Genomic DNA, 24364 nt, shown 5'->3' on the forward strand with positions numbered 1-24364 from the left:
TTAAGTCAAAAGCCAATCATAATACACAAATGGCAGCAGTTTACAGACATGGCAGTATGACAACTATAGGGCTTTTCGTTGTCAACTTTGTTTAGTTTGTTTAATATCATATAGAGTGGAAAAGACGAAAGCAAAGAAAGAAGGAACATGAGAACCACTTTGTCTCATTTCTACTCAACAAAAGTCCTTCTGAGGTTATGTTGCTACCAAGAGCAGTTCCTGTGCTTACAAAATTGATGGTACCCAGTGAATATTGTCAAATTGGTTTGCTTATCATGCATGTCTCCTACAGTATATGGCGTTATGGATTTTGGAGTCTGATGGAGTAGAGTAGAGTAGAGTAGAGTAGAATAAAATTAATAGAATAGAATAGAATAGAATAGAATAGAATAGAATAGAATAGAATAGAATAGAATAGAATAGAAACAGAACCAGGTTGGAGGAGACTTTCAAGATCACGTGTCCAACCCATCATCCAACACCACCTAATCAGCTAAACCATGGCACCAAGCACCCCATCAAGTCTCCTCCTAGACACCTCCAGTGATGGTGACTCCTCCACCTCCCCAGGCAGCCCATTCCAATGGGCAATCACTCTCTCTATGAAGAATTTCTTCCTAACATCCAGTCTAAACCTCCCCTGGTGCAGCTTGAGACTGTGTCCTCTTGTTCTGGTGCTGGTTGATTAATGCCTTTAGAGCTGGATGAATCATTTGCTAAATTTGAAGGAGGCCAGTCGCACAGGTTTAGCTGAATTTTCCTGCCCTTCAACTCATCACGGTCAACCTTCAACATTAGCTTCAAAGGGATGCATAGAAGAAGTCACACAAACATCTCATAAAACAAAATTTATCTTTAATTTGTAAGTGTCAACAGCAGTACAAAAGATGGAGTGATGGTGAATAGATTAAGGGTAGAGAGGACAGTCTTGAGGTAAATGAGCATAAATAGGCAGTCTTTTAGACACTCCCCTGAGGGGTCTAAACCCCTGTCATGGCATATACTGTATCACCCAAGGATGACATGTTTAACATATCAGGAAAGCACCTTGTGCAAAAAAAAAAAAAAAAAGAAACAAACAAAAAAAAGAAGAAAAAAATTAAAACAAAAGAAATTCCCCCCCCCCAACCCGAAACATGTAGGTAAGGTGCCAATGTACACCAGAACATCCTGTGTATGGACAGTGTCTTTCAATTTTGTCTTTTCCATTAAGAACTGAGGCAGAGGAGGAGAAGACTCTTAAAAGTACCACTGAAAGGTTATTTAATATTTAATTTACCTCACGTCAATACTGCACAACAAAATCCAAGAAGTCTGTTTATGCAATGAAGCAGAGCTAAGAATATCTATTCTCTCTTTTTTTCTGTTTTTAATTGAGAACAGGCTATTATTTATTTACTTTTTAAATCAGTATCCTTAGCAAACTTTTCTCTTTCTCTTATTTTTGTTTTGTTTTGTTTGTTTTTTTATTTACTGTATCAAGAGGAGAGTGTGAGATGTGATGGCAACCTTTAAGTTCATTTAAAAACTTTACACTGGACTGTACAAGATTCTTTTTTTTTTTTCTTTTGATAAACTATTTACATTTTCAGACTTTAAAACATATTCAAAGCAGCAATAGACACTAGTTTTTCCTCTAAACGCCCAGATAATTACCAGCCATGGGCCCAGGTAGGTACCTGCATTGTATATAGAATTTCTACAAAGAAAACCTGCCCATTAAGTTAGCCAGTGGGTCTCCAACAAGCAGCCCTCGCCGTTCAGAGCTGCACCCACAGTGTTGCTATAGGAATCAAAGCATAGTACCTTGACAAGAGAGTCTCAGTTGTCCCAACAGCTCTACACAAACTTTACAATTTGAAACAGCAGCTAGCATGTCAGTCCAGCATGTCAGTGAATTGTGCTGATTAAATTAACATAGAGTACAATCTCACAATATACATCACAAACAAATTACAATGTCAGGAAATAAGAGTTACAGTAAGATAAGTTATGTAGTAACAGCTTATAAGCTTGTCTTAATGTAATAAAAAAATTTTTACATGGGAAATACAATAATGAATGGACATAAATGCTAAGCATTCTAGTTTGCTACAAGCTGAAGAAGGGTATAAGAAAAAAAAACAAAAACCAACTTTGCTTTCTAGAAAGCAAAACACAAATGACAAAGGAAGACAAACGGAGAATGCACACTAGCAGGTCTGCAATGTGCAGCATACAAACAGTTAAATATTTGCACATTCCCCATACTCCAAGAGCACCAAGGACCTCACTTGTGGTTTTAAGAAAGCGGAAATTACAAAGCAAGCCATGTCACTAAGTTGCTTTATAGCTTTCATATTGCCATAAATACCAATTTGATAAGTTTTCCTTTAGCCCAGTTCACCCACCCCACTCCCTTTTTACCCAGTGTGTGAAATCTCAGAATACTTCTTTGTCACCACTTCCATCAAATCTGGTAGTTTAAAAAGGGCGATGGATTAAAATGAATATATTTGCATATACATTTTTTTTTTGTCTCCTTCTGTAGCAGGACATTAGAGTATAGCAAAAATGTAATTTGATCTGAGAAAATTCACAAATATTAATGGGTTATATGAAGAAGAAAAAAAAAGGTTTGGGGGAAGTCTTTTTGAAAGGAAAAAGTGTTTTGTAGAAGATCAAATGAGGTCATATAGTATTATTCTTTTAGAAGAACATGCTTAAGTGCCAACTTGAATCTTCAAAAAGCATGCAAAACACCAAGGGCCCAAGCCCATTGCTTAACTTCTCATAAAAACATGAAGAACTCTATCATACATTCTGCTGGCTGCATCTCCAGTGCAGTTGTTTGCACCGTGGCCCTGGCTCAGCAAAGTTTGCCCCGTTTAACGCCAACGCTTTACTGGTACTTATGACCACCATGGAAGTACCAACATGCTTAACAATAAGAAGGTAGATAAGTGTTTTGCTGGGGGAGGATGGGGGGGGGGGGGGGGGGGTTGTCTTGCAGTGTGTTTTGCTAGGAAATGATTCTGAAATGTCATGACTTTGATATGACCAAAAACAAACCCAGAAAGCCAGCCCAGAGACAGGACTATGTTTTAGATTGCATTGGGAGGTGGTTGCATTCAAAGCAGGAACTGCCCACAGCTGACTGCAGTACAGTTTGCACAGGGTATTGTATTTATTGTGACTAATGCTGCTGTTTGCTTTGCATTCCCATCCTGGAGCAATCCCATCTTTTACCCTCCCCCTGGCCTCTTGCTGCACCTGAATACACTAATTCAGGAGCACACTGCAATCCTGTGTATTCTCAGCGGGCAGTGTCGCAAGCTAAATGGTGATGCCCAAATATGCAGGCACACCAGAGCTGGGCCACTTCATCCGAGTCATTTCTGCATCTAAGCCTGAACCCTGGAAAGCAGTTCTGTTTCCATTAAGACTTCTATCTTCCATTTTTATGAAGTATGAGCTGAACTACTCTAGCTGGTATCAGAATGTTTCAAGAGTGTTCTTCTCTTGAAACTAAGTATTTAATAATTTTTCAAAAAGAAAATATATTGTATCTGTTAATTAAATAAACTGTCTGTTCAGAGAGAAAATAGTATTACTATATTTGTGCATTACCTGAATGAAGTTGTTATTTATTTTTAGCCAAAGTTATTAAGGGGGGGCTCAAACACAATGCTTAAAAAAAGCCATTCCACAAGCCCTCTGTGTGTTGGGTGAACAATTTCCCCTGGTATTGTAATATGACATTAAATGATTTGATGAACGCAGAAAAGAAAGGTTTGATATTAGGATGCTTTGACTGCATTGCAAGGACCATCTCAGTCTTGATGATCTTTCCAGGGATATGCTTTTGACTTCCAAATGCCATTCTTGCTAAGAAGTAAAATTTCTTATCGGTTTTACTTGGATTCAGAAGAGTAACTGTGTGTCCTATCAAATGTATCAGAAATTGGGTATGTTTACTTCCTAAAAAAGAAGAAAGTATTCTGTGTCTGTGGAATACGCTATTAAAAATCAGTGAGAGCACAAGTGAGGCGTCTTGCTGTCCCAGCTACAGGTCCACAATACTGCGCTCACACTGCGGGTGTAAATTCAGCATCTACATGAGGTACAGTGACTTGTCAGCATTTAATATGGACCAACATACACTGATAGAGAACAAAAGTAAATACATAACTTATACTTCACTAAGTATCCATGAACAAAAAATAAAATTCTATTTCCTATGTTATATTTACACAATTTAAAAAAATTCTAAAATGAGATGGTAAATTCATCAAAAACTTTGTTTTGAGCTCCAAGTCACAAAGTAAAAATGTTGGGGTTTTTATCCTTATGATTGTCCTTCCTTGATTTCTACTGACATTTTAGAGCCAATGCCGGCTAATAAATAGAATAAAATGCTCATATGCACAACTCCGATTCAAATACGTTCCTCCCACTTCCCCCCAGCCAATAAATGCAATTTTAACCAGCTGGCAATTCCTGAACAGCCAGTGAGTTTCAAGAATGTGGCTTTAAAATACAGAGCATCAGCACTGAGGCAGGGCTGGAGCTAAAACAAAGTGTTCATACATACATGTATTTTGCATAAATAAATGAAATAACAAGACATAAAAATGACTCAAATCCGGCAACTGTGAGGCAGGCCCACACGAGTCGAAACAGATGACTTTTGTTCATGTAGTTTTCGTACAACAGTTTCACATTAGTCAGAAGTGATAAAAAATACCATTTATATCCAGTGCTTATAACACTTACGAAACAACATCTGTGAGTGTGTGTTTTTTTGTACTACAAGCAAAATCAAGTTTCAGTCCTAAAGAACAGTCCTTTGTTCTCCACAAGCCTGCAGAATATTATTTTGGCATGGTCATAAAATAAAAAAAAAAATAATAAAATAATTAAAAAAAAAATGAACCAACTAATCTAAATGTTTGCCTTTTGTGCAAGGAAAACAAAAATAATAATAATAATTACATAAAATACAATGGTAGCAATACAGCATTCTACCTATGCAACAAACCCAGAAAACAAAAAAAAGAGAGCAAGAGTAAAAGAAAGTGACGTGGGGGGAGGGAGAGATACTTCTAACAGGAGGATTATGTAAGACATTAATAAATAGCTATTTTTTGTTTTTTAGGAAGTCATGGTATCCTCCCCCCAATCTCAGCTGAATGTATTACAACCAGTTCAAATTCCCAAGCAATTATAAGAACAAAACCCACTTTTATCAGTACCTTAGCCAGCTTAAAGAGGGCGCTCACCAGCTAACGACACAGCATATGCCTTTAAAGTCTTGGCTAGACCAGTTTATTGCTTATTAGACATGGACTCAGAACACATTTAAATAAATATTAAAAATATAGCATTTTGTTCCAAATTACAAAATGGTCAGAGAAATTTGACCATTGTGTTTCTATGCCATTATCTTTATAACTTGTCCTGTAAATTGAACAATACTCTTTGTCTTGGGGGTTGTTCTTGCACATTTAAATGTGGTTCCTACAGTGGCAACGATAGCTATCTGTGCTCAAACAGGTTATCAGTGGGGCTATGAGGAAGATGACTGCTCCCTCTTGTCATTGCATCTCACCTGAATTTCTGCAAGATAGGATGGTAGCGTGAGGATAGCCAGCATTAACACTGCTTTTTTCATTGTCTAGGCCCTGAATAAAGCCCATTCAGTCTGTGGGAAGATTCCCACAGAATTCAAGAGAAGCTGCTCTAAGCCCACTCATACCTCTCAGCCTGCGCCTAAATTTGTCACCAACGTGCTGAACATATTTGATTCAAAATAAAAGCTGAAGGAGTTAAGGACCTTCAGTACACGTATTCATCAGGCCCATTGGATCTGCATATATATATATATATATATATATATATATATATACACACAGTGACATATTTGTGAACAGGAGTGGAGTGTGAGGGGAAAAAAATAAAGGCATTTTCTTCTCTGCCTCTGAAATGTAACAAATTCACAATCTTTGAATATCTCTCTGTTTCCCAGAATTTTCTCTAGCATTTGCATCATTTCTAGTACTAATACAAATAAAAATTTTAGTTTCTCTAGCACCTTACCTCCAAAGATTCCAAAGCACGTGACAAGCATTCATCAAGCTCTGGCTCACATTCCCACATGACTAATATTCAATATATATTTTTGATGCACCATTTTCCCAGCTTTGCAAGTCAGATATTTGTGTGGCCTTCCTTCCCCCACCTCCCTAGCAGTCTCACATATAAATCACTGCATAAATACTTAAGGTGGCAAACAGTTCTCCTTCAGGTCATAACAGGAACATGATGTATGGAGCCACGATTCACTGCAGGATTCTACAGGCTCTAGAAATTCATCATGGTGGACTCTACATGCAGTTTGGATTTTACATCTGCCTTTGCTATCTAAGTACAGAGGTTTATAACTATAAACACCATTCTTAAAGGAATATTTGTACTGTATGTACATATAAAAGTACTCACTTTATTTTGCATTACTTATAGCAGATTGTTTCCAAGTGCTCCTTGAACATACAATGTTACAGGAACAACTGAATTTTTCATTCATAAGTGTCATGTTCATTTTAGTAGCAGGTGCACTTTACTTTCATATACCTGTGTAATTTAGGAGAGGAGAAAGAAGGGGCTCTTTAAAATATCAACAAAGAATTGTGAGTGTAATGCCACCAACAGTACTTTTAAAAATAAATATTAAGTATTTGGACCCTTGACATTCTGGAATGAATAAATTATTTAAGAGAAAATGTGTTAAGACTGAATGCAAGGGTTAAAAAGAAAAGGGTAGAGAATGTCATCAGAGGTGGCCTCACACTGCTAAGACAGGCCCGTCCATAGCTGGTGAACGCTCCTTTGTGCTTCCTTAAAATTTCACACTAATGGCACATCAAGAGGCAAAAGCAATTGGGCACATGCACTATGGCAACCATGTTCACTACTTAAGAATATCCTGTCTCCAGATTCCTGAGTACTTTACCATATTCTGGAAAAAAAAAAATTAGGGTTTATATATCATTTTCTTAAGATGTCAAAGGATTGTCTAAGACTTTACAGTGTCTCCTTTAAGACTTTTTCTTAAATGTTAAGATTCAAAAGTTATGAAAAGTTTGGCACATCAGAAGTTCAGCTATACATATGGAAAAAAAAAATGGAATTCAGAGACTATTTTTTAAAGACAAGCTATGATGCACAGATGTGCACACTTGTGGACTTGTTCTGTTTCACAATATGAAATCTGAAGGTTTTGTTTTCTAAAATAATCCAGAATAAAAACACATTCACAACCTGTAGGCTGGCACAGCATACCTGAGTGAGAATGTATAACCCCCATCTAAAACAGTAACTTAAATCTTTATCAGCATCCAAACGGAAAAAGACAGAAGGTAAGACTTGTAAGACAGCTATTGATTCATATAAGTTTTCAAGTCCTGATGTCTGTTATTTAATATATGTCTTCATCTAAATTAAAAAACAAAACAAAACCCAAAACAAAAAATGAAAAACCAACAACGAAAAACCCAAGTTCATGAAAAATTAGGGAAACAATCTGTCTCACACGTTAAGAAACATTTAAGACCATTCTGCTGATGTAACTGTAGGAGCCACACATGCATGCAGGCTCTTTAAGAACTTTTGTTCAAAAAAACCCAAAAAAACCCAAAAGAGTCTGAGTACTTTAATTCTGTGAACACTCCTCAGTTGGCACTGACTGCCTCGTGGGCTTCATTTTCACTGCTATAGTCTGATTTGGGATCATCCTCATAGTCCTCGTACATTTCTATTTCATCCTCTCCATTTATCATTTCATTTCCAGCAAGGCTTCCGCTGTCCGTCTTCATACCATAAGTGCTCTGAATGACAGGGATGCTGGGCTCAGGGCTGGCAGATGTGCTCGAGCAATCTGATGTCATCTGAGGCGATGGTGTGGTAGTCGCCATGGTAATAGCACCAGGATAGACAACCCCCGTTCCTGTGGTGATTGGAATTTGAGGCTGTTGTCTGGAAGGGAAAACAAGAGTGGAATGTGACTTCTTGCATTCAGAGGAGGGAAGACCTTTTGCAAGTCCAAATGAAAGAAAAGCAGGTGGTTTCCTACAAAGGCTGCATGCACTCTTCTGGGGCTCACAGTCCAGTCCTGTACAGTATTGGTTCATCTTAGTTCCCCACAAGGACAACTGGAGAGTAAACTGTTTAGTAATTACCAGGCGTTGATTCTTTCATGCATTTTACGTGTTTAAGTCACACTTCAAACTATCTCTTGGACAGGTATCATCAAAAGGCTTCAGGCACCTGTGTGATACCTAACTGCTACTGTAGATGTGTATCCCAAATCTAAATCCTCCAAAATCCTTATAAGAGCTTCTGTAAGTTAGGACACCCCAAGATTTCCTGTAAGTCTCTAAAATGGCAGAGAGGTGACTAAGTAACTTACCTAACTTGTAAGCAACTAATTTACTTAAGTGCTAGATTGACTCCTTTGTCACTTAGAAATATTTTTGATATTTTATTGCTGGCTTTGATTTTTATTTAAATCCATGATCAGAATGCCATTTCTTTGTCAGGATTTAATGTGTAAGAATGAGTTTGTTCTTTTTTCTGTGTTAATGGACAATCTACAGATATTAAGATTTCATCCTGAGGACTCAGTGTCTGATTTGATTTATTTTGACAATGCAAATACATGGAAAAACTCAATTGGGGGTGCACTACCTCTGCAGCTGACACATTTTACCTTCCAATATCTAATTTTGCACTATGTAACATTCTGTTTTTCATGTGTATGTGATTGCAAGCATGCTGGAGCAATACCATGTTTCAAATGAAATAAGCTTACATTACTGCCAGAAATTCCACACAAGCTTTACTGCAAGCACGTATATCGTTGTATTAAGTGATGCAATGTCTCTTCTTACACCAATGTAGGCATATTCAAATGCATTGCTGAGTAAAGGTCAGGTTACTGAACCCATTCCATGGTCAGGCCTGTATTGGCTACAAACCTACCTCTTACGTTAGGGTTAATTAACTAATAACATACTTTCTATATTAACTCATACAACTATTCTCATAGTATCTCTGGATCATTAACATAGCTAAAGCAAGAGAAAAAGAAGGGATGTAACTTATCTGAAGGAAGAGAATCTCCATCATACTTAGATGTAACACTGAGGATACACTCCAGTATACTCAAGTTCTTTGGAAGATGCTGTTCTAGTATTGATTATTGAACATACATGCCTATTTGCATCATCTGTTTAAAGAACACAGATTTCAATGCATTCCTAACCTTCTTTAGAGTAAAATTGACCAAGTATTAGAGAACTATTGTCTAATTTTAGGAGAGAAGCTGTGTCAGTTGTATTTGAATAGTCTAACATATCTATAACTTCTTGACCACTGCGTCATTCTGTGATAAAATTCAAAAGAACATTGCATAAACCATACTCTCACAAATTCTTAATCAGTGGCCAAATCAATACACAAAATAATGTAAAGCTTAATTCACGAGATCCCTAAAGGCTGAGTCTTTCCCAGCGTTACTGGGAAACCAAAATCCTTCAAGTTCAGGTACCAATGCAGACAGTCAAAACATGAACACACTGCAAGGTAACATTAAAATAGCTTGCAGTACTGTCATTGCTGGCACTGCTAGCCTGAGCCTGACTCTTAAAGCCTCTGTCTGCACTGCTTGAGAAATTCAAACATCTGTTGTGTGAGTGTGGTACACCTGGCTACCAGCAAGCAAAAACATCACAGTAATTCATTTGACACAGTCATTATACTCCTGTTTGCAAATGATGATTTGCAGATGATTTACAAACAGCTAGGGATTTTTCACTAAATTTTCACTTTTTAAATGATCTGATAAACGTTCTGTGAAAACAATTTTCAGCCAATGTATTTGCTTGCAAGTGATTTTCGGCAAACATCTTTCAATACTTTATCCATAAAATTGAACACCTACCTCTCATGGGAACATTTCTGTTCTAGAATTGCACATTATAGAGGAGTATAAACTATTACTGTTAAAACCCACATGTATCTCCTTCACAACTTTTACATACAGAAAATGTTCATAGTAATGACTGTTCCCCAAAGCAAAGGGAAAAGAAACCCACACATGGTCACAGCAAAATTTTACATACTTTTCACCTTAAAATTGTCTCTAATCTGCCCATCTAACAACTTCTGGTTGTTAATATTTTTTCTGACATTTCTTAGAACAGATTCACAAAACAACTGTTTATCAAAGAACACCACAATGCTAATGCCAAAAGATGTTTTGAGAAAAGTTGTCTTTACAACTCTTCTAATAAGAGTTATAGAATATACTCAAAGTATGACTGAGCCTAAGCTGACCTTGTGTTAGGTGACACTAAGGATCAGAACTCTAATATCCACCCCTACCTCTTTTCCCAAAATTTTGCATTTTTCTAGAAGCAAGTTGTCTTTTTCTAACATCAAGAAGGAAAGGGGGGAAAAAAAAGGAGGGAAAAAAATATATATATTTAGGAACAGGGCTGTGAAGTGTCTTGATAAGTTAAGGTCCAAAGGACAGACTCATCAAGAAACTCAGATATTCTTTTAAATGATAATAAATTCAGCAAAACTCTTTTGCTTATCTACATTTCAGCAGGACAAAGTATTTGTCCAAGTACCACTCATCTCAGTACAAAGGCAGCAAGTCATCTGAGCATAATGAAGCAGAATTTACAGAGACACCTTTTACTTGAGAATGCACAAAATGCATGGCAAACTATACAAGGAATCTAACTGGTAAAGAACTTGACTGGTTTAAGAGAAAAGTTAAAAGCTTACTGAATTTGTCATTCATAATTGCAGTTCATTTTTACATGTTAAACAAAGATCAGGTGTGGTGCTTATACCTGCTGCTCAGCGAGTAATAGTGGTGAGCTCTAAATGACATACATCTCACCATAGAACTGCAAACATGTGGTAACTGTGCCACCTAAATAGGAAATGCCTCAAATTGCTAAACATTTGCCAGAAAAAAAATTGCTAGCACTTAAAACATGGGCACCTCAGTAACTGGACACCTACCTTTCACTTTGCCCTTGTTATCATTTAGAGCTGATCGCATTGTCACTGTAAATTCTGCTCAAGTTGTGGCATTACATCTGAGAAAGCCTTATTTTAAGCTATCACAAACTGTAAGGATGGCATGTGTCACTGGAGAAGAGTGTTATCATTTTCTAAGTAATTAAATTTTACTGGACAGGGAGGCGGGAAGAAATTAGAGCATTCTAACTGTTCTCCCTGAAAAGAAGAGTTCGAGTTTCTAATGTACGACTCTGGCCATTACGTTTTCATTGATTTGTAGTTCTTAAAGGCATTTGTGTTAATGGTATTTTTTAAATAATATTAAATTCCACATAACTAATTCTTGTATCTAGCTAGAGTTTTGCCTATCATAGGATCTTGGAGTGAGGAGATAAAAACACATTACTGCAAGGTACAGGTATGATTCAGCTCAGTTGCACATAGTTAAAGCAAGGTGGTCTTCAGCCTAGTTAAGATTTCTAGAAGCCAGCATTAATCTCCCTATTTCTTCATATCTGTGTGAAACAGTGACACATGGCTACATACCCTGGATTCAAACCACTCTTGTCTCCACCATCTCCTCTTTGCCAAAGAAATCTTTATGTGGCCATTTACTACAGGTCACTTGCCTCTCTGCCCACCAGCATTGCTAGCATGTCTGTCCAGTCTGGGTCCAAAAATTTGGCCAAAACCAGTTAAGAAAATATAAAAACAGAGGCAACATGAAAATTCTTAGACCAACTGACCTGCTCACCAGTTCGTGGCATTAATATTCTTAGGATTTTCCTGGAGAATGTTCCACTATTGACTTTTGCAAAACTAGCCAAATGTTTAAATTGGCAAATTCACATTGTTTTCTGTCCCCTTCCCAACTATTTTCTGACAGCTCTTTAAATGACTGAAGCAAAATCAATTGCATTAAGGAAAATGCTTATATGCTACACTCCCCTGAAACTTACATTCCCATAAGGAAAGAAGTAACAGTAAATCTCACAAAAGCACCCATTGTGTACTTACTTTAAGTCCAAGCTACAGGAGTATAATATTACAGCCTTATTCAAAACTGTGGTCTAGCAACATTGAGACTATGTGTGTACAGTAGTTATAAACACTATAAAGGCTTTACTCTAAACATCTTACACTGCTAAAACACACACACACAAAAAAAAAGGTTAAAAAAAAAAGTTACTGCTTACATAATTCTGCAGAGAAATGTATATATCATATACTTGTATTTAGAGTGTATTAGACTGTAAAAATGTCTCAGAATTGAATTATTTGTGTAAGATAAGGCAACAAAAGACAGACTCTTAACTTAAAATGTCTGGATTTATGTTTTATACATCCATTTGTTAGTTCACATTTATGCATTACAAAAGAAGTACTGTTGAAGAGAAATTGTAAATCACTTGAAGTCTGTTCAGGGATTAATTTATACTGAAGTTATCATTCACAGCTTTCTATTAATAATTTTGTTATTAAAAATAACTCAATTATTTTAAAGACATATCTGGCTTCAGATTCTGCTTCCACTAGATTAAAAGCTGCACATTTTAATACAGTCTCCATTAAACGTGAATTATTTCTGTATATTATCTGCCTCATTTAGAACAAAATTCACTCAGGCAGGGATGCACATTTTAAGTCCTACTCCATTCTTTTAAATACCTGCCACTTCCTAGATTTTTGTACTAGACTACTGGCATACATAACATTTATCTCAAAACATGAATTGCCTGCCCAGTTTATTCCAAGAAATCTTCTCTCTCGTTTAGTTCTTTGGAAGCTTTTCTTCAAAGACCGTAAGAAAACTTGGCCACTCATTAACTGATTTCTCCATTCTTCAGGGCCTGGTTAGTTTGTATATTGAGATTCTCTAAACAACTTGTGTGCATCTCACCAGTGTTTATCAAAGAATGCATCCCACTGAAGTAAGCAGTGTGAGCTTTGTGCATCTTAAAAGTTTAGGTATTGTAAAACTCTTTCATTCCTGGTGGGGGGGCCAACGTTTGAGTTGTACTCAGGGCAAGATTATTCAATTCCAGCCAATGGCTCACCCAGGGGGATGTGACAGAAACTAGCCCTTACTGTATTGCTTTACCCATAAACATACATTTGGTATAAGAGAACCTGTTTTGAATGTCTCTCTTTCTGTTTCACACGTCTCCTGTTGATCTTTTTATTCTGTGACAATAATGTTTTGCCATTTTGGCATACCCATTCCTAACTTAATTGGTAGGTTCCTAAAAAAGAAAAAGCAGCAGGACTTCAAGCAGTATGGAGCACTTGGCACATTTCACTGAAGTTTATTTTGTGCTTTTGTTCTCTATCTTACACTGACATATTTACTGTAAACAGAGTATTTTCAATCCCAGAAACAACATTTGTCTCCTATTTCATTCTGAAAAGGAAACTGCATCTCAGCTCTCATGTCTAGAATTCTGAAGGATGATCTATGCTGTTTTTTCCATCAAAACAGTGGAGAAATGACAGGTGTATGAGGTCAGTCAGGAAAACTGTTCCAGTTGATGCTTTATGTGATGTTTACATTAAAACCAAGGAAGAGTAAGTTTAAGAACTTGATAGGCACTATGTTTCACTTAGTTATAATCTGATTTGAATCAATTTTTGCTCTTTGTTACTCAATAAACTATCCTGCTGAAATAAATGGTGCTGTGTTTTACATTTCAGTCAAAAAAACTTGTCCTGGTCTGATTGTTTCACCTTTTTAGCTTGGTCTCTTCCAAGAACTCTTTCTTTAGGGAAGAAGGGAATTTGGGGCAACAGCAGGAATACACAGAAAAGCATGACATGATTTTCTAAAAGCACAGTCTGCTTCCTCAGTATCAACATTTATATTCATATTGAACTGCAACATGGATCTTCTTTCTCCTTTATTGTTTACCTTTTGCATAACTAAAAGTCAGTATTTCCATTTAGGTTGCATCAGCAGTTTAATTTTGAGTATGTTTCTTGGAGTTTTTGTTTATTTGATTGGTTTTTGCTTTTTAAAATCACAGTATCATTCTTTAAATAGGCACTTTAAGGATTTTCTTAAGTCCATCCTCCACATTCACCTCCACATTTAGCCGTCACTTCCAGCGTGTGAAGTGCTACTGGTTTGCATTAGCAAACAATCCTCAAATTGTTCAGACTGCTGTTTTGGCATTTCTTTTACATTTCTTGTCTAGAAGTGATTTGGTCTGTCAATCTGCTTTGGAAGACATAGGCTAGAGTTTCATTCCCTCAATCTGAATATAATTTGTGATGTGCTGTATAAATTCAGATTCCTAGTTAGGGTTCTATGTACAATTTTGATTGAAGTCTATTAGTAAACAATTTCCCTTACAGCAAAGGATGGAAAACAATGTCAAAACTATAGACTGGAAGGCTATTTCAAGATATCAAAACCACTTCTATTTACTGATTGAAGAAAGAGCCCGCATTGTTGCAGGCTGTACCACAAAATAATTGACTGCAACAGGAGTTCTGCATCCCAAGCCAAAAATGAGGGCACATAATCGACGTCAAGGTCAATTATCTGGTAGTGAAGTACCCAACAAAAGGAGACTATTGTGATTAGAGAAATAAGCAGAACATTGTGAATTTGGAAAGGCTGGCACCGGAGATAGCTTTTAGACTCTTTGTAAACCACCAGAAACATTGCATTAGAGCACTGAGCATCACAGCATCACATTCATTAAAAAACAAAAACAAAGACAACAGGAGAAAGAAATCATTTCTGGTGCAGTTGTTTCACTGGACTTTTGTTATCTTTAGCCTGTAGATCTTTCATAGGACTGCTTTCTCTGCTGAAGACGGGAGGAAATGTTATTAAAACCCACACTATATTCTTAAAAATGCCACAATCTTTTTGAGCCATATATTCCATGTTGTAAATCTACCCCAGTCAATCTATGCACCTATTTGAAAGACTCTTCCAAATTTTTTCACATTTCTATGCAAAACAAAATTCCTAATAGCCTCATGCTATGATATCATTAATCCATGTGTGTTCTTAATGTAACTGCTATTTCTCTTGTCCTTTTCCCCTTTTTCTCCCTCTCCTGACTCTTTTTTTCTACATGAGAATAATATATATGTGCTTTTCCCTTTGTTCTTGTCTTAATTTAGGAAATTATCCTGGAGTCAACACTAAACCAGAATGGATTATCTTACTAATAACTCACAAAGGACATGATTCAAACCTTTCAGGCTAATGGGAAACAAATTCTTTTGACTTTAAAGAATTTCACAATCAGTCTCATAATCAGCATTCAGTGGCAAGCCGATAGCTCCATATTGCATGATGTATCTTGTGTTTTTAATAAGGTTTTACAGGCTTAAATCCTTACCTTCTAAATTACATTAGTCAATGACTTCAGCAGATAAGTCTATTTGTTTTCAAACAGCATGCTCTGTCTTTGAAAACAATTGCAACAATAGTGCTTACCCTACGGTAAAAAACTGCCTCATCTCCTGTCTTCGAGACCTCATCAGTTGCTTGTATTCACCAATACGCAGTTTCTTTCCATCAACAATGCAGGTACGTTTTGGTCGAGGTTTGTATTTGTAATTAGGATACTTTTCTAGGTGGATTTTACTTAGCCGTGCCTGCTCTTCATAATAAGGTTGTTTCTCTTGATTTGACATAGACTTCCAGCGAGATCCTGTTAACACAAAACATTTGTGAGGACTCAAGTCGAGCAGATTTAGCTTTACATATACACATTTCAACATGACTTCTTCACCACAATAAACAGCTTTTAAATAAAGTAATGAAATCAACTGATTTGAATTTACATTGGCCAGCACATATATGAGCAACCTTACAAGAAACTTGACGGTCAGATATTGCTGCTGACCAAACATCTGTAGATCTATGTTAAATAGGTGCACTTAAAATCAATAGTTCTCATGCTGCAAAACAGACTAGTATTTTACAATATGAGCATATATCTGTTAATAACTCCATACCCTTGTTATACCATGAACACTATTATGGTTAAGTCAGGTCGACAGCTATACTTCTACTGCTTAACATGTTGCCTAGGGTTATATGCTTCTTTGATAGTTTTATGAGGATTTGTTAACACACTTCTACTAATAGATATTATCTTGCTATGTAGCAGGAAAAAGGTATCCAAACCTTACAGATTCAACAAAAAATCCTGGCTGTCTGGTATATGTCCTTGCTTCTGATGTAAGCTTGGCATAATACTGGCACCTTACCATATTTTAAATCCTATTATGCTCACTGCCTTCCGGCCAGATGTAATACAAGCACAAAAGTGCACCAAGAATGTTACATTGAACAAACTTATATTAAAAAAAAACAAAACAAAACCCATAAGAAAACCAGAAAGCACATTGTGATTATATACACCACTTCAGGTACTGTAAACTCTTATTGAAAGCTGCACTGATAAAAAGTTTAAAAATTAACACAGTGTACACAGGAAAAAGGAAAAAATATTCAGATCGCTTGCATTGTTTATAAGGAGCTAACTAAACACTTGAATAGAGAAGGGATGTTATTTATTTTATATGTATTTTTTTTTTCCAGGGGATAAGAAATGCATAAAATAGCTTTTTGGTGTCTTTTAGATGAATAAAACAATTACAGCTGTGGTAAATGTGGGTGGAAGCTATTCTTTTACCAAGATTTTTCATACATCAACAAATGGAAAAGTTGTATAAATATTATCCGTAGCCAGCAATACTCTCTGTCAGTTCTAATATTTCAGTTTCTTTTCTCATTGTCCTGGAAAAGTTGCACAGATATTATATGGACACAGACTTATTTGTGGTAGAGCAGATACTGACAGGTTAATTCCATGGTTAACAAACACTCAGTTGCTGGCACTTCTGAAATATTTGTGCTGGAAGTTTACATTTTAATGAATACAGTTACTATGCTCCTAATAGTTTTTTCACAGAATGCACACAAATAATATAGATTCCCTACAGCTGCCAACACTGAAACAGTGCAGGTTTTATACAAAACTGAAAGGCTATTCATGTAACTTACTTATATGGTAGACAAAAATATGAGAACCACTATGTAAGATTTTGGAAGCTTTAGGACAAAGTAACATTTATTCCTATGTAGTCTTGCCTCTGTAGTAACATGCAAAAAAAACTCTGGTGAGAATGTATATGAACTCAAAGTTTACAATAAATTGATTGCAGAGGAAACTTGATTTTTACTTTCATTTATTACGAGTTACATTTGGAATCTGTCTTTCGCTTCAAAGACTCAGAAAGCAAACATAGGTTTTAACATTTCACCACTCATTCTCACGTATGTTTCTAATTCTCTCAAGGGGTCTTAAAAAGCAAATCAAAATTTCTGAAAAATAAAGACTATCTATTTGCACTGTGGCAAAACATAATCCATGGTACATTCCCTGATCATCTGAATGTATTAAATATTAACTACAGTGTCCCTTAACTAATCAGTATTGTTATTGTACGACAGTGGTGCTTCCTTACATTTCTGGCCATTATAGCATACTGGATCAAACATCATTTTGCATGGAAGAAGGTATGCATGTCTGTGACTTTTGAACTGTGCCAGGTTTCTTTGACACTGCATTGTCTGACTTAAAACTTTTGATTTTGTGCTTTATTAATTTTTTTCCTGTATTTACTCTCATTTTTCATTCAGGTGATTTCTAATGGAATCTTGCAATTAGACCTTTTATCAGGATAGACTCACAACACATTTCACAAAATACTCCTTTTGAATCCTGCTGCTAATTTTTTAAGAATGCTGTGACTCTGCTGTTGAAAATAAAAAGTATTAGGGAAGGGGATAAAGGGAAAAGAAAAGGAATAAAAATGAAAACAATCCTTGAGTTTTCATTTGTATAAGTCTTAGTAATTACAATTTCAGTGAACATCTCCCAAGCAAACAAAGTATGTCCTAAAATTAGAGAAGCTGCAAATCCAAGAAGGATGTAACTAGCTTGTGTCACCAACATAAATAACTTCATCTTTCCACAGCTCCAAAAAAAACTACCCTCTGCCAATTGCTACTACTATAGAGAGCCTTCTAAGCTTCCCTCAGTTTTTGGTTCAGTCACAGTCATGATTTGCACATTGTCTCACACTTACCTAGGATTTTGCTAATGTTGGAGTTGTGCATGTCAGGGAAGGCTTGGAGAATTTTTCGACGCTCATCCTTTGCCCAAACCATGAAAGCATTCATTGGTCGTTTGATGTGTGGTTCGCTGCTGGCTCGGCCCCGCGAATCCCGGTAGACTCGAGCTTCAGCCACAGTGGCACCTCCTGTTGGCCAACAATAATACTGCTGTAGTTTAGCTGCAGAGCCATTCATTGCTTTACTCCCTGTAATGTCAGGGCAGGAAGAAACAAGATGGATGCAAAACATTATTACGCGGATTACGTAAGAGCTTTCAGAGCTGTGTTTATTTTAGCCTCATTCTCTCTCTCTTTTTTGTTTTGTTTTGGGTTTGGTTTTTGGTGGTTTTTTCCCCCTGCCAGATCTATTGGAGAGAGAAACAGAGAGAGAAAGCGTATCTCCTGATTTCAGTGCAACCAGGCTCACCCAGCTGAAGGCATCAACATCTGGGTGAGGAAACAAAGTGCACTGATATTTCTCCAGTTAAGGTGTGGAGATTTGAAAAGGGTTCCGTTTGGGACTCAGACATAACAAACATGTTCTGAATGCTCACCAAAACTCCCACAAATGTTGCACTTAAGAATCCAAACTGATCTGTCCACACAAGTAATTTACAATTACTTTGCTGCTTGAGCAGTGACACACATGCCAATCATTTCATAAAATAAATTACACAGTGCACCAAGTACATACTAATAGCTGTATGAATCTGATTATGACTGGAGGTGAACATTTTAAAGTCACATCTGCTTCAGTGGAATTTTAGATGTATCTTGGAGTATTCAATCACATCCATGTAATAAAACTGTCTACCTTCAACGGGTACCTGAACGGCATCCTGCAGCTTCCAGAACAGGAGACAAGCACTCCAGCTTCTCCATGCCCACTGTGCTTTAATGTACCCCAGTGTGCTGTTATTACTCACTGTCAATTCAGCTTCTACATGTTAACCTTAACGGGGTTTACGAATACTTCCAGCACTGCTTCTTTATCATGAACAGCAAAGCTTCATGGGGGTTTAGAGTTCAGAGAGTTGAGTATGAGGTGTTGTATGAGGAAGATATAACTAAGTCTAGACAATGCATGCTTTTACCAGAAAAGCTTTTGCAATTGTAATGATAACATGTTCTGAGGGTAATATATTAGTTATAAAAGAAAGGCTAAAAATATTTACAGTGGAATAACACCATACTTAGTCTTAGGCCTCATCAAACTGTTCATACAATTCAGTGTCTTGAAAAGGCAAGGTACCTGACAACAAATTAACACAGCAATAGGACTCCTGTTCTGCAAACTGCTACAGCTCCCAACACTGATTTACTTGCCATGTAATATTAGCCCTTTACACTAAGTAAAACACTGCAAATTTACTAATTTCAGTGACTGACTCACAAGGTTGTAATTGTGCTAAAACTAATTCCTAACCTAGTGTGAAAAGACTGTATGTTAGGTATACCACTTGAAAATTCTATATAGGAAACACATTTGCATGAAAAAAAAAGTCCTAAAATAGAGGATGCATAACTAATACACTACCTTTTTGCCACCAGGTCCACAGTACATTAATTTCATTTAAAACGCACTGACCATACAGGATAAATTGATTTTGCTTTATATGGTGTTGACAGCCATGTTTATTGTGCAGTGAAATGTAGTGTAGTTTCAAGCTGACTATATCCATCAACACAGGGCAATATGCTGACTACTGGGCCAGATGAAGACATACATTACCCTGAGAGCAAAACGCTCATTCGTATACAGCACTGTCTTCTCCGGAGGATCACCACGGTAATTTATGAGGCCTCAAATGCCATTACTTTACAACTGACACCAATTTGGCAATTTGTATACTAACATGCGTGCACATAAAAGACGACAGGTTTGTGGCAAATGTGAGATGCAAAACTATTTTAATACTATTCTAAGTCAAGTACCATGCTACAGGTGTTAAGCATTTACAGGAGGCTGCAGCTGCACTCAGCTTTTTATTGCCAAAAGGAACGGTAGTTTTGCTGAGCACCCTGCATGCAGGAGCTATTTAGAGGTGTGGATGGTTAATAAGGCTCTGTCCATTGTTGTCAGGAGGCTTGGAACATGCATATCCCCAAGATACTGTCTTTTGAGAGAGGATATATTTATTGTGAAAATATAGTCAGTTACAAGCATAATAAGTCAACACTGGAAACATTTACTGAGACAAATGGCTATATAATTTGAGAAAAATAAAATATATCATGTAATGGTTTTTCTATCTTTTAAAATAACACTACAAAATTTATAACTAGTATGTGGGCATTTAGGAAGTTGCTGACAAATTAAAAAATTTAATTATTATTGATGCCAAAGCTGTCATTTTTATTCAGCCACACTACTCACAGCACAAGAAAGAGGACATTTGGACCTACATGATGATTTTTCATCTTTTAGTATCCCAAAGGCAATCATTCACTGTGGCTAAAGAGTTTGTCTTTAGCCTTTTGTAACACAATTTTGGCTTGACTTTTTAATCCAGGCAAAGAGTAACTGGTTATTAGTATCAAGATTATAATCTATCTTTTTAATTTGAATATAATAAAAAACTAAACAGGCAAACAAACAAACAAAACCCAACAAAATAAACCAAGACCCCAACCAACCAACAACAACAAAAAAGATGGGGGGGACGCCACACCACAAATGGTCTCTTTTCAGAGAAAAGTTATGTCAGAAAACAATTCTTAAGATAATAAATTATAACCATCCCAAGACAGCCAAGAAGCTCTGGCTGCATCTGTTTAAGCAAGTCCATTCCCGAAGGTTTTAAAAAGCAGCCAGAGTTGATGCTCTTTGTACATGATCTCTGGGGGAATATTTGCAAGTTGACCTATAGGCCATCACAAAAGCATCTGCAAAATTAATTTCTGCAAATAACTGAAGTACTATAGTCTCAATATTCTTCTACCTTGGAACTACAGGACTATATTCAGCATATAAAGCATTACCAAAATATACTTCTGTTAGCATGTGATTCTATGTGAGGAGACAAAACGTCTCCAGCACTTTTTTAGGTTGGAAATGATACAAATAGGTACTAATGATACAAAAAGCACATATGCTCATTGTGCTCTTACATGTTGGAACAGAAAAGAACAAGCTTTCAAACTGGTTGTTCTTAGGAACGTCATCCTGTCAATCAGATAGACAGTATTGTGCTCTACATAAACAATCTGCAGGATTTACAAAGCATAATTTGATTTTTTTTTTTATTGTAGTAATTATTGTACTGACAGAAAGTGAAGAAAAGAATATTTTCTGGAAACATCTTCAGGAAAGTTTAACAAATAATAAACCCAACATAAGAGATGTAACAAAAATGTACTAGTTTTGTTTTATAAGAAGGGTGAGAAAAGTGAAGGAAGTCACTCTATGGCAATTAATGCTTTATCAGCTGGTTATGGTTCCTGCTGCCATCAGAGATGACGTGTTTGATTTTCAGAATTCAGAGGTTGGTCAGACTTCATAATGATTGCAAAAGCAGTATGGTTTGGCTGCCCTAGTTACTTAGCTGGAAAGAAGTCTACACTTCAGCCTAAAGGCTGGGGATGTCTTCAAAGTGACACTTTAAGCTTCTGAGGATGTGCATGGATGAACTTCCTAGATGCTTTGCATTTGCCTAACTTCTAATGCCTTTGGAGATCTGAAAGTTGATTAGAGGATAATAATAATATTTTGTGGATATATGGCAGCAAACTCCTCTGTGGAGGATGGATCCTAGACTAGACTCTATGGACCATACTGAGTCAGGGAACACCACAGAATGTTACAGCTTCATTAAATTTCAAACAATATTTTTGTTCCTAAAATGACTTCTCTCTAATGACAGTGCAAGGAAGAAGAATCTCTGGTCTTCAGAAACAGAAAAGAATCTGACCATCCACAGGAAAGAGGCATTGTCACATAAATTAAATATTAAGAAACAAACTAGCAATTATTGCACTGTTTATTTATTTATTTCTGTCCTTATCTGAGTTTCTCACTGTTTATAAGGACCAGAATTTTAGACATGTACCACCTCTTAGCATGTTCTCTGAAATCTTGGCCACATTAGGGTTAATCCTATTGTCTTTAATGAGATATAGTTTTACCTTACATTTTATAGATCATCTGTCACAACAAAACCTCAGGCAGGGTCTTTACATGTTACCAAAAGGCAAACAATAATAAACCTGATAGAAAGGAGCAAAGACAAGGTTGAGAAAAAGATGAGGAAAGAAAGGGAAAAGAAGTGACAGGGAAAACAAAGAGATCTTTATCAGGCTCTCTGTTATTTCTTAATTACTCTTCACACTCTGGCCATTGATTCACGTTTGAAGTGATACATTTCCTCTTACTACACCCACGTAATGAGTCTTTGGCTCCTCTAGAGAATATACTGCATACCATCTTCCATAGACATATACCAAGATAAGATACACAGAAGTAAAGAAAATCCGCTTAGGCTTCTATTGTAAAAGTGACTGGTTAGTAGTAAAACTCCTATCACCAGTTATTCATTAAGCTGAGATAACATTTTTGTCTACTTTGGAAAAGACTGATTGCAACCTTCAAAGTTATTTGTCCATGTCTGTGGTAAGAAAACTAGCACTGCTAGCAGCTTGCATTACAAAGACCAGAACTCAATGAACGTGCAAACGGGAGTCACACTTTTACTACTAGTGATGGGTTACTCATAAACATGGAAATGCCATAGAAACAGGGAGCGTGAAAAACTAGCTTGGCTGTCCTCCATCCTGCTTAACCTGTGGACAGACAAATGCAGCCTTTATGAAAGGTTTGTCAAATCAAATGGAAAAATCTGGAAAGAATAGACTGACAAAAGACGCTTTGGAAAGTTTGGAACACAAGAATAGTCATTTAGCTATTATTTTGAGTTATTAACTTCAATGGTCAATTTTGGAGATAGATTAGTGAAGGAGCAGTTTTTGTAGCTAAGTGATTGGTAGCAGAGTTACTGCAGCATTTTTCGGTTTTGCCTCTTGCTTGCCTCTTACTTCATCCCCACCCATTTTCAGGAGACTTTCTCTTTCTTTATTACCATTAAGAAAGACAAAATAAATGTATCTCATTAACTATTGTAATTACTGGTATGTCTTTTCATCACTAGGCAAAACTAACACCCACTTGGAAACATGACTTTGTCCGGGATGGAAATGCCTGTAGTCACACAGTGGCACAAGTGTTCTGCATGGAAGTGTCTGTTTGTCAAGCTGCTTTCATTTCAAATGCTAAACAAATATTATTCAGCTGGGATTTGAGGCTGCATGTCAATGAATGTAAAGGCGGGGAAACTGAGAAAGACATGAGTGATTCATGAAATACTGGAATACTTAAATGAGCTCTAAAATATTTCACCTGAAAGGGTTCTAAAATGTGATAAGTAAATAGTAAGAGGTGGGAATAAACTGTAGCACAGGTTAGCTAGATACATGCAATACTGTGTTATGATAAGGCTTCTATTTTTCCTGGTAAGAGCCTCCATTCTCTTCAAAACATCAACAAGAAGAACCAAAAGGGAATTCCCCAAGGTCAGCTCTGAGGAAACATAAACCTCTAATTCAATAACTCTGCTACTGCACTGAAAAAGGCCTTATTATTGCAACATCCATATGGAGTCAATTGGACATTAATGACTAATCAATCCCTCCTCTTTCTATTCTACTTATAGTGTCACAAGCCATGTTTAGATTAGCCCATTTCCTGCTTAGGATCTCTCAAGATGTCTTTTGTTCTTTCAGGGCTGGCCTGATGGAGGCAGCTTAAACAAACACACGACCCAAGTGGTGCAGGAGTTATAAACTGCCATATGTGAATGAACAAAGGGGCCATACTAAAGCCTTTTGTGGTATTTGTTAATGTTTTTCATCTGAGTTTAAAAAGACCTAATGACTTTGTGGTAAGCTGATGCATGTGGCTCGTGGCTTTGCAAAATGAAGGAAATTCTAGCCAGTTATATATCAGCATACATTTTCCAAAGTGCCTTGTTTTCAGTTTTGGTGGCAGTGAATTTGCTTTTTCAGTACATTTGTTTTACATATGCAAGCAAAATTCTTAATTAAAACACAGCACTTGTTTTCACAAACATCCTCACAACCTGCATATATG

The 24364-nt window shown here is 36.6% G+C and overlaps 1 protein-coding gene across 10 annotated transcripts in view; it reads right to left on the minus strand.

The window, feature by feature from the left end:
• Positions 1 to 835: 835 nt before the first annotated feature.
• Positions 836 to 24364, minus strand: part of SOX6 (SRY-box transcription factor 6) — a 356555-nt gene continuing 333026 nt past the window's right edge. For 8 of the 10 annotated variants that reach the window (XM_068148073.1, XM_068148069.1, XM_068148063.1 and 5 more), the window contains 3 exons: positions 18196 to 18429; positions 15530 to 15746; positions 836 to 8013 (listed from right to left, as the gene is read on the minus strand). In XM_068148073.1, coding sequence (XP_068004174.1) covers positions 7710 to 8013; positions 15530 to 15746; positions 18196 to 18429 — 755 coding nt within the window. In that variant the 3' untranslated portion in view covers positions 836 to 7709. The remainder of the gene's footprint in view (positions 8014 to 15529; positions 15747 to 18195; positions 18430 to 24364) is intronic. The other 2 variants (XM_068148071.1, XM_068148070.1) reach the window with 1 other exon arrangement.

The sequence above is a fragment of the Melanerpes formicivorus genome, unplaced genomic scaffold, assembly GCF_026170545.1.
Source record: "Melanerpes formicivorus ecotype bairdi unplaced genomic scaffold, bMelFor1.0.p_v2 SCAF_16, whole genome shotgun sequence".
Lineage (NCBI taxonomy): Eukaryota > Metazoa > Chordata > Aves > Piciformes > Picidae > Melanerpes > Melanerpes formicivorus.